Source organism: Molothrus ater, chromosome 5, assembly GCF_012460135.2.
Source record: "Molothrus ater isolate BHLD 08-10-18 breed brown headed cowbird chromosome 5, BPBGC_Mater_1.1, whole genome shotgun sequence".
Classification (NCBI taxonomy): Eukaryota; Metazoa; Chordata; class Aves; order Passeriformes; family Icteridae; genus Molothrus; species Molothrus ater.
Window position 1 is genome coordinate 62693505 of NC_050482.2, and position 11365 is coordinate 62704869.

General features: G+C 40.6%; 1 protein-coding gene across 1 annotated transcript; it reads left to right on the forward strand.

The window, feature by feature from the left end:
* The first annotated feature begins 460 nt into the window (after positions 1 to 460).
* SPIC (Spi-C transcription factor) lies at positions 461 to 7841 on the forward strand. The gene is made up of 4 exons (XM_036401488.2): positions 461 to 581; positions 2237 to 2349; positions 3280 to 3388; positions 7414 to 7841. The coding sequence occupies exons 1-4, from the start codon at positions 476 to 478 to the stop codon at positions 7839 to 7841; spliced, it is 756 nt and encodes a 251-aa protein (XP_036257381.1). The 5' UTR covers positions 461 to 475.
* The last annotated feature ends 3524 nt before the right edge of the window (positions 7842 to 11365 follow it).

The following is an 11365-nucleotide window of genomic DNA, read 5'->3' on the forward strand; positions in this document are numbered from 1 at the left end:
TTTCTGAAAATCCACACTTGGTTTCCTGTAGTGGCACAGTGTAGCATTTTCTCTGCATAACTGCTTCAGAAATTATGTGTAATTATTTTTGTCATGTCAATGTTATTGAAAGATAACTCTGCCTTCATAAACGATGTTATGTAAGTGATACAAACATCTCTGTATTACAGACTATAAAACTCTCCACCAGCAGTAACACCCTTTATGTAAACATCTTTTGCAAATTAAGGAAATGAACCTTGAAACATTTGACAGAGTTGAATAATGTTGCCTGTGTGAATTGTCTCACTGACCTCAAAGGAGTGAGAACTTTCTCATAATAGTAAAAGATTGTGGTGATGCCTTGGTGCCTGCCAGAGATCAGTTCCAGGAGGATGTGTATTCTATAGCATCACTGTGTTTATTTAGGATAATGAATAGGATGGGATGATTGACAAGAACCAGCCTGCTTTTTTTTCTGGGTCCTGACAGCAAAATGTTCTTGCAGAGCTTTCCTGACCACGACGTGCTGGGCCAGGCTTTTGAAGATGCTCTAGAAGTGCTGCAGCAGCACTCTGACAGAGAAATGCAGTGTACACCAGGTAACAACCCCTTCTTCTAATTCATTTCCCAGCTCCTTTTTTGCAGGAAAGCACCTCTTGAAACATACAGGTGGGGGAGTAATTTCCCAAAAGTGGATTAATGGGATGTTTTGGGAGGATGAAAAGGAGGAAAATTTTTGGAGGGTTTTTACCCCTCCATGAGTACTGCCCAGTATGGGGAATATCTTCCAGGTCACAGCACAAGAAAATTGTTGGACTGGCCCCATTTACCCTCCTCCCAGCAGCAGCCCAGGTGCATTGAGCTCACTTTTCCTATAATCAGAGGATATAAGACTGTTGTGCAACAGCCTTTTTCCAGTTTTAATGCTTCAACTTCAAAATGCCCTTCTGCTATGCCATGAATCTCAATGCAAAAAAAAAAAAAAAAAAAAAAAGACCAGCAAGTGAAATTAATTTCCTCATTAATTTTTTGTGCACTAATATAACCTTTTGTGCACTAATAATAACCTTATATATTCTAATGCAGGAATGATCATTTGAGTCTGGATGATTAATAGAAAACTGTTTTTCTTGACTTCAAGAGTTATATACTTTACAAAACCTACAATGCAAGGAAGCTGTAAATTCTTCCAGTTCTGGCAAGGTTTTGGTAACTAAATTACTATAAAATTGAAAATTTGTGCTTTTGTTTTTACATTGTAAGCAGAAATGTAAGGAAAGGAAAATAGGAGGCTACATCACAAACCCTCTATGCCCAGAAAAAAATACCTGCTGTCTTTTGTGTGAAATGCCTTTCATATGAGGAAGTTGGGTTACATATTATCTATTATAAAATGAAATGTAAATAAGACCAGTAGGGCTGTATCTTCAGCTGTTAACAATTTTTTGGCTCCACTGCATTAGTAATTTACACATGCTGGAAGATTCACTGTATCTAATTACTTGCAATCCTCCTCCTTATATATGTTGTTAGGGCTGATGGAGTTATTAAACCATTGCAATGCAGTGTTTAGTCTGTCCCCAGCTGCACCCACATTTCCACTTGCAGTAGGTGTATACCCAAACCCTCCAATATCTTCTTCTGACCACTTGAAGTAGGTAATTTTTTCAAATGTCTTTAGTCTGGTGTTCTCCTCTGCTTCTTTAAGCATCACAAGTTCTTGGGTTCCTTCTATGACATTCTCTCAGGCACTGCAGATGTTCTGATGCTCCTTTACTTCATTCACCCCTGGAGACTCTGACTTGCATTGTAATAATGGCCTGCAGAACTGCCTGACAGTCCCTTTTCCTTTCTAGGTGTATTATTATGGCCTATATTTATCCAATTCATACTGGATAACCACCACCTATGTCTGGTGATCTGTATGGCCCTCAGTTACCCAGTAACTAAAAAATTTTATGATGCTATGAAATATTTAACATTTTATCTTTAAAAATTGCTTTCCATTTTTCCATGTTTTTGAGGGCTAGAAGAAACAGCCCAAGGGTGGGATCAGCAGCAGCAGTACAGATTTTGCTGGATAACCTACTGATGTGGCTCTGGACACTTTATTATCTAGAAGGCAGCCACAGGATAAATGTTTTTTGACAGGCCCAGCACACCACGTCAAATTATTTGCTGTTGTGGTTTTCTTTTTTCCTTCTTCTCTCTTTTTTACTCACTTGGTTTTTGCTCCCTCCTCCCTAATTCCCAGGTTATAAAAACTGCCTGACTGTGATCAACCATCACCACCACCTCCAAGCAAGCCCCAGTTACTGTGCAGCACCATCTGTGGAGGAGCAAGGGTACAGCTGGAGAAACGTGATTGTGAGTGAACTCACTTCTAATAAGAGTCAGACATAACTGGAAGGCTAATTGCTCATTTGGGATTTCTGATACAAATCATTATGCTAACACTAACAGAAATTTGGTCTGGCCAGGCACGATTCAGATGAAACTGCCTTGGGAAATACTTGCAAAATGTGATTAATAATGTCTTTTCAGGAGTCAGCAGTTTGCTTCTGATGCTCTTCTGTGGTTCATCACATAACATGACAACTAACAAGCAAACCTACTAGAGAATTAGTTAGAGGACAAAAGGCTTCTTTGTATTACCTGGGAGCAGGCAGAGAACAACAGCTTCCAACGCTGATGTGGCTTCTGTCACTGTGAAAAAGAGCCATGACTTTGATTTCTCCAACGGCAGTTTGTTCTAAAAGTTCTGGAAAGACCAGCATTATCTGAGCACAGCTTCAGCCATTAGAGTCCATGCACATTCTTAAAAGCACTGGGAGTGTTGTCTCCAGGAGTGATGGAAAATGAATTTCGCACGGGAGATAATTTCAGGGAAGCAGATTCCACAAAAGCTCATTTTAACCCAGCAGATTAACAACAACACAGCATGGGAACCACAGAGTCTGTAGGGGCTACTGTCCAGGTGGCCCTTGTCTTTTCCTAGCTCTGAAAGCTGCTCCTGCTCTGGTTCCAGCAGCAGGGTTGAAGGTCCAGGGTGATGCAGTTGTGCTGTTTTCCCTCTCAGCTTCTCCTCTGGTGGGCAGCTCTTGTCCCTGGACAAGAATTAGTGCTGCTTGTTACTGGTACACTACACTGAGTGCCTTCATGGCTGAGAAAAGTCTTCCATGAGTGAGGTGATGAAAAGTTGCATTTTGAAGGCTTCGGGCAATTAATTGCCAAAAGTTTCTTTTTATTCAGAGAATGTACTCTATTAGTAACTTTTTGTTGTCTTCATTCTTGAAGAACAGTGCAGCGGATTTTTATGCAGATGAGACTGTCTACCATACACTGCAGAATACTCCAGAAAGTCAAGTGATGCATGCTGCTGCTGGCCAGCCAAAAGCAGGGAAAGGTCTGTAAAAAGATCATATCTTGATGTGTAATTTATGTTACTTTAAAAAACCTCTTAACAAATCAAGCTTTCTCCTTTACCTATTTTTTTAAAGTTTCAACAGGAAAAAAAAAGAACATTTACTAGTGACTAGGATACTAGTGTTCAATTTCCATCTGCTAAATCTTGTAAGATTATAAAAGTTATAAATCTATTATTAAACTATTCCATCATTGCTTAGCACATGGAAAACGAAACCAGAGATATGTTTCACTTCAAATCATTTAGTCTGATATGCAAGTCTGATGCAGAGAAGTAAATCTAGCTACCAGTAACATCTTTATCCATTTATACCATACATTTTATTTCATGTGGCCCAACATGCAGTAATTTTCTTAAAGGTTTTTCACATACATGAATATTTTTGCATGCTAGATTTTATGCCTGCCTTAGTTAACTTTGCAAACCACCTTTCAGCTTTTGTCACTTCCAGTGACAAAATAGCATTTTTATGGCTATTTTCCTTCTCCTTCTGGTTGAGTTTACTTGAATTGATATCTATTTTGCAAAGAATTGGTTGTGTGACATTGTCATTGCAGTATTTCATTTTTTTTATTGCATTCATTTTTTGGGTTTTTGGCGGGGAGGGCCTCAGCATCCTTTCTGTGGCTGCTGGATGAGATTTTCACAGCTTCAACTCTGAGCTGTTGTACCTACTTTTGACCATGAGGCCTTTTGAAGTAGCTTCCTGATTTAGCTGGTTTTTTGAAATCCCCTTTTCTCAGCTTTAACCACATGGTGTCAGTTTCTGGTGGTGTCTCTGCCCATTGATGCTGAACACTGTGGTCTCTGTTGTTTAATAACTACTACTGCTACTACTACTACTACTACTACTACTACTACTACTACTACTACTACTACTACTACTACTGCTATTGCTACCGTAGACTCTTTGGAATGGTGGGAAGAGTATCCTCTGTTTCTCAGTTTTCTACTTCAGATATCTGAAATTCACCATTGCAAATGAAAACCTTTCAAATACAGAAATGTTGCTTTTCCAAGTCTTATCCAGGGCTGCATTGGGGAATTTTACATGTCAGTATCTGATCTAACCTTCAGTTATTACTGCTCTGTTAAACTTCATTTCCTGTTGCTATTTCTCATACACTGTCATCAATCTTCTTTTTCAGAAGACAACCTGCACATATTTGCAGAGTGATTAACTATTCTTATGGGGTCATTTTATGTCCTCTTACAGATTTCTTTGTGTCCATGGTGATGTTCCTGCCAGAAACTGTGATTTGGGGGACTATTTTCACTGTACTGAATGAATTTAGTCCTCCTAGTTTCTTGTTGAGACATAAGAGATCTTCTGTACACTAGCAAGTAGTGTGGCTTTTTAGGAATAGATCTGTAGATAAAACCATCAGCACCGAGGGCCCAAATCCTGTGTTTAAAGTGTTTCACAGAATTTTATTTAGGGACATTCTTTAGGCTGATCACAAGTTCTGAAGGGTACACTGATGTAGATATGCTTTTGGAAAGCATCTTTTGAGACCGGTTTCCTCTGAAAAGAGTCCAGTTCAGTTCAGAACAAAACCGTTCCATGATCTGAGCTCATGCTCAGTGGTGGAGTGGAGAGAGAGGCTCAGTGGAGTGGAGGCAGTCGAGAGAGGCCCTTCAGAATTGAATTGGATACATTTTCCCTGAGACTATTAGATGGCTTCAGGACCATTCAGCACTGAAATGTAATGCAGATGCTCTGAAACACCTTCTGGAGGAACCTGCTTACCTCCAATACCACATAAGAAGCCTGCAGGCACTCACCTGCTGGCTTAGACTGATGTTTAGGGCCTGAAAATGAACATCAGTGCCTTATGCAATGAGATACAGTTCAGAGGTCTGTTAACTGAGCCCATCTCAAACTGGTGTGTACCACTTTGGGGATAACAGCTGGGCTCTGGAAACACAGCTGCACAAACACGTAAGAGCAAATTATCCCTCTCCAACAGAGACATCAGCTAAAGGTGACGTGTCTAGGAATAAAAACTTGGGCAGAAATGACCACTGAACTGAGAGGCCAAACAGCACTAAACCAAGTGCTGCTGCAGACATGGCTACACTATTCTGTTCCAGCAGAAATTTAGTCCACAGTAGTCCATGGATTTTCCCCTGGTCTTGTTTGTTCTACCATTAGTTTGTAGGATAATTCAGGTTGGAGGGGACCTAAGAGGGTCACCTCCTAAGAAGTGCCCACTGTGACAAGGCAGTGTCCTTCATGGGTTTCCTTTTAAGCTTCTTAGTAACCTCTGTGTATATAGACATATTCTAGTAGAATATGTCCTTCTGGCCTCAAGCCAATTTCTACTTAGATAATGAAACTTTATTAATTTTTTGGAAAGTACCTCTGATTTCAGGCTCTTCTTCTTCCCAATCTGACTGTTACTTCTCTCCTCTTTCCTTATCACCAGATACAGAGTTACTGTCATCCCTGACAGATGTCTTGGCTTGACCTCAGTGTTCCTTAGCAACTGTCACTTTTCCCCTGTTCCTAGTTTAAAATAGCCACACAAGACAAGACTTTATGAACTTTAGGTGCAGCTGCTTATTTCCACTTTGGTTAAAGTGGAAGATGTTCTTCTGCATAGATTCTCTCTTCTGCAAAATGTTCCTCTTTGTCTGATAATCTTAAATTCTTCCTCCTTACAGCAGCTTCTTGATCACCCTTGGCTTTGGGAAGGGAACTAGAAATACTTCATAGAGTAGAATCCACAAGATCTAAGTGAAACTAAATAAGCTTCACTAGGAAACTGAAGTTTAAGAACTGAGCCTGTGGAGAGAAGCATTTAATTAAATGGCAAATATTTCAGTACCAAGCTTGCTTTAAATGCATGGGAATGCAAACTGACACTTCTGCAGATTTTTACAATATCACAGGGTACCAGAAGATCTATCTCCTCCTTGTTTACATGAGGTTTCTGGTTTAAAACTAACCTGCTTTTCCTGCTCACCCACCTACCCTTTCTTATATCACAGACTACCTTGCATCACCAAAACATTCCTGAAACAAGCCCAACAAAACCAAGCCATCTCAAAATCTCTGAGTTTTGAATAAACAGGGAAATCATTTATTCAGACGTTCAGATTGGCTCTCTAGAACCTCTTTCCTGCCCTCTCTGAGGATGTAATTTCCTACTGTGAATTCCTTGAGTGTGCATCTGCACAGAATGTGCCTGCAGACTGATGTTTCTGACACCTACCACACAGTGAAGTCACCAGATATTTGTCAGGATCCTCACATAACCTGCTCTTGAAGCTCTAATGACCAAATCCCCTTCTGTCACCACAGATCTGTTCAGAACCAGAGTGTGGTGCTGATAATGTCAAGGTTGTGGATTTGATCCCTGTATGAGCCATTCACTTAAAAGTTGGACTTGATGATCCTTCTGGGTCCCTTCCCACCATTCTGTGTTGCTCACATCTCTGTGATTCCATTTGCTGTTGCTGGTTTTCCACTGAACAGTCTATACTGATCTTTTAATTTGGGACAACCTATTAGGTTTAGCTCTGCTTTTGCCTGTAAGACCCTTTCCAGGAAAAAGTCAACTGCTCATCTTTTAAAACAAGCACAAGTGTTGAGCTTGTGAGGGTCCCCAGGATGAGGTGAGAGATGAGGAATCTGACTCCATGTTCTCAGAAGGCTGATTTATTATGTTATGATTTCATATTATATTAAAGAATGCTATACTTAAACTATACTAAAGAAAGAGAAGGATACAGACAGGAGGCTTAACAAGAATGATAATGAAAAACTCGTGACTGACTCCTCAGAGTCCAACCCAGCTGATGATGATTGGTCATTAAGTGAAAAAAAATTCACAAGTTTGGATAAACAATCTCCAGACTACATTCCAGAGCAGCAAACACAGAAGAAGCTGAGGCTTCTCATCTTCCCAGGAGAAGAAATCCTGGCAAAGGGATTTTTCAGAAAATATGACAGTGACACACGAGTTCTGTTCTGACCTTTTGTGATTTATTTCTTACAGGTAGAAAAAAGCTTCGACTATTTGAATACCTCCATGAGTCTCTCTATGATCCAGCAATGGCAAACTGCATCCAATGGGTGGATAAGCCAAATGGTGTCTTCCAGTTTGTCTCCAAAAACAAGGAGAAACTTGCAGAACTGTGGGGAGAAAGAAAGGGAAACCGCAAGATCATGACTTACCAGAAAATGGCCAGAGCACTGAGGAATTATGGAAGAACAGGTGAAATCATTAAGATCCGTAGGAAGCTGACGTACCAGTTCAGTGCTGTTGTTTTAAAGAGACTTGCTCCAGCTTATTTCTTGGGAAAAGAAACAATTTATCATCCCTACATTCAGCCTAATCAAGAATATCAGTGTGCAGATGACTGGACCAGTTACAATAATTACATGTACAACAATGGTTATGCATTACAGCATGCTAACAGCTAGACTTGCCTGTCACATGAACATGCCTTTGTTATCCTGCAATACTTTCCAGCACAGAAACTCTTCCCTCTACATAGCTTTTCCTTTAAGATTTCATACAAACACATGAAGAGGAAAGGTTAAAAAATTATATTGGCCTAGGTTTTTTTTTCCTTTTGAAGTTAGTGATATACAGTCATTGCCTCTTGAAGAAATCTAGCAGCTATAGAACTCATTCTATTCTCCATGATGCTACTCAAAGGAATTACTGTAGTTTCAAGCTGATATATTCAAGAATAGGGTCAAGGCTTTTGTCTGTTAGTGGACATTGAAGATCCCATTGTGACAACACTCACTGTAAGTTTTATGCATATCTACCATCAGAATTTAGGTGATGTACCATGGTTGCTGCATCCCTAAGCTAGAAAGGGAAGAGATTTGCCAACTGCATGAAGCTGCTGTCTGCTTTTTTCACCAAAGTTCTTTATAAAAGGACATTTTCTGAGTGAATGCCTGGCTGACTGATAGAATCCACATGAGGGTGCACCTGTTGGCCAAGTTGTTAATCCTTAATCACTTAAATTGACATATCTTAGCACAGATCCTGACATGGGGTATTAGGATTGCCAGGTGCACATTTTACTGTTGGCAGTGGATTCATTGGGACCATGAGAAAGTTAATAAAGGATTTGTGCTTTTGATTAATTTTTTATTAAGTTTTGTACAGTTCTTCCCCCAGTAATATGAGGAGTTTCACTTTTATCCAGCAGTTCTGTACTGACCTAAAAAATACAGCTTTGCCATTTATTTTAGGTGTTATAACTTTATAAATAAAATTTCGCTTCTCTAGCTCTTTTTCTAAATGGGAATGCAGCTGAAAGGCTCAGTAATTTTACACTCTCTTCCTGGGGAAGAAGAACTAAATTTAGGCAAAAAGAGAATAGTGATGCTTATGTTAGGATAATACCTATAAATCTACTTTTTCTCATACTTCTGTTACCTGATCAACTTGTATCTTCATAGGAGTTGTCTGTTGTGCTGCAATATTTCCATTCAATTGCATTCAGTTCCAACTTCTGCATTTTGCAGTGTGTAGGCCTGGATATTAATAAAGACAAAACTAATTTCTGTGGAGAGCTATGGATGGTGGGCTGATGTGTTTGATGAAACTTGTTGATTTTGATAGTTGCCCTTTGCTGTGACTCCTGTTTACTTGTACAGGGTTGAAATTTTATGTAGTAGACACAACACAACTCGCTCTGCCTGAGCCAAATTCAAGGTTTAGGGTTGGTACTTTGGTAAGAGGACAGATGTTTGCTCTTAGAAATATGAAGCACGTTAAATAGCACTGAAAGAGACCCAGACTTTAAGTCGGGGGGGGTTGGACCTCGGCGCAGTGAGCTCTGCCTCTTTGGCACGGGGGTGGCTCTGGACCCACAAGATGGCACCAGTGGACAGCTTTTCACACGGGACTGCGACACTTGCACGCCTCCAGGTTATTTGTTCTCCCTGCGTCCCTTTAGGTTTTTTCCTTCCCCACCGTGTTTGGTTTTTTCATCTTCCTGCAGAGCACTGCTGCAGATGTGGCAGAAGCAACACCGAGCCTTTGGAAGCCACCACCTGCCCAGGTCCAGCCGTGGCAGATGCAGGAAGTGCTGTGACACATTGGTGACACAAAACCCACGAACTAAAGCAGACACATTATGGCAGCAGATCTCAGATTGGTGCTGACTGCTCTGGGCAGTGGTCAGTTCTGCGCCTGAAGTTCAGTGTCTTCTCCAAAATAAATCTGGCTCAGCCAATATGATGCATGAGGAAGAAATGAAGCTGATCTTTCTGATTTAGACTTCAGGATTCCTGCAAGCAGAAATGACATCAAGAGCCTCACAGACTCTGTGAAGGAGGCAGAACTAGAGTGTGGTGGTGTTTGTAGGGGTCCCAGGATGAGGAAAGAGATGAGAATCTTGACTCCATGTTTCAGAAGGCTGATTTATTATTTTATGATATATATTATATTAAAAGAAAATTATATACTAAAACTATACTAAAAGAAAGAGAGAAAGGAGACATCAGAAGGCTAGCAAAGAAAGGAAAAAGAATGGTAATAAAATCTTGTGACTGCTCACAGCATTGACACAGGTGGCTGTCCTTGGTCATCAAGTAAAAACAATTCACATGGTGGGTAAACAGTTCTCCAAATCACATTCCAAAGCAGCAAAACATGGAGAAGCTGAAGCTTCTCAGCTTCTCAGGAGAAAAGATCCTAACAAAAGGATTTTTCAGAAAATATGTCTGTGACACTAGAGCATTTCAGCAATGTCTTTTTCTCTACCCCATCCTGCCTGGCCTATGCAGTACTTACATATGTGTGTGCTGCTCAGTAGACCAAAAACAGGCGAGACACTTAGCTTCCAAAACTAATTTGATTTCATTTATTTTGGCTTGAATTTGACTCCAGTGGAAGTTTTTCATTCTGGCAGAACTTTGAGCACCCGCCTGCCTCCACCTTGTCAGACACCAGATGTGCATTCTGGTGGCAGATGGGTCAGACTGCCCTGCCATCCCACGTGCAGAGGGGGGCTGTCTCGTGGAGACAATCCACACTGCCTACAAGCTGATGTCTTCCATCACATCACAGACCTGCACGTGTGGGTTGACCATTAGTGCATTGCTTAGTGAGTGTAAAAAGAATGGAAAATACTACAAACAGCAGTTAGCTTTTTTTTTTCCCCAAGAAACTGCCCCACGGATTGTTGAAGCATCCTAAGTGCCACATGTAAACTAAACTGTTATTATTCTTTTTAAATTCTTTTTGTTGGTTTTGTTTTGTTAGTGAGAGCTGCCCCTTCACTCTTGGTAAAATCTAAACTATCATAGATTAATTAATAGAGAACTGACTGCAAACACTCTCTGGTGTATGAAGGTAACACTGAAGCTCAAGCTGGCTGTTCAGGCTATTTTCTAGTTATGTTCCATTAATGGCAATTTTCCTGCTTTCCAAACTTTTTTCAATGGAGAAGGTCAAGGCAAAAGCCCTCTTTGTCTCTAAACTGCAGGAGCAGATTCCTACATCCATGACTAAGCTGAGGGCAATGAGATTGCGTGTGCCTGCTGCTGTCTGCATGAACAGATTTGATCAAGAAACTGGGCAGAGTATGAGATCAGAAAACAAAATTTGCATTTTAGATATTCTTTTGGACAATGATCTTCACTTTCCCTTAACTCTACATTTCAGACTGAAAAATCTCCCCTACTAGTCCATTAAACATTGTGGTTAAGGTCTCACATGTATTACAGAAAACCTGGCAAACTGAATAGTGAGTGTAGAAAAATCCCTTGGCAATAATGACAGCAGAGGGCGTTTGCCGAGAGGGATCATTTCCTTGGGTTTCTTAGGTCCAGCAGAGTTCCCTGTGAGTTTCCAGCCGGCAAGTGGCACTTCCCAGGCACTTCACTTCCACCTGTGTGAGGACCTCTGCTCAAATCTACCACCGTTCTAGATCTTATTTCACCCAGCCTTTAGCTGTCTTACCTGCTGTGAATTTCTT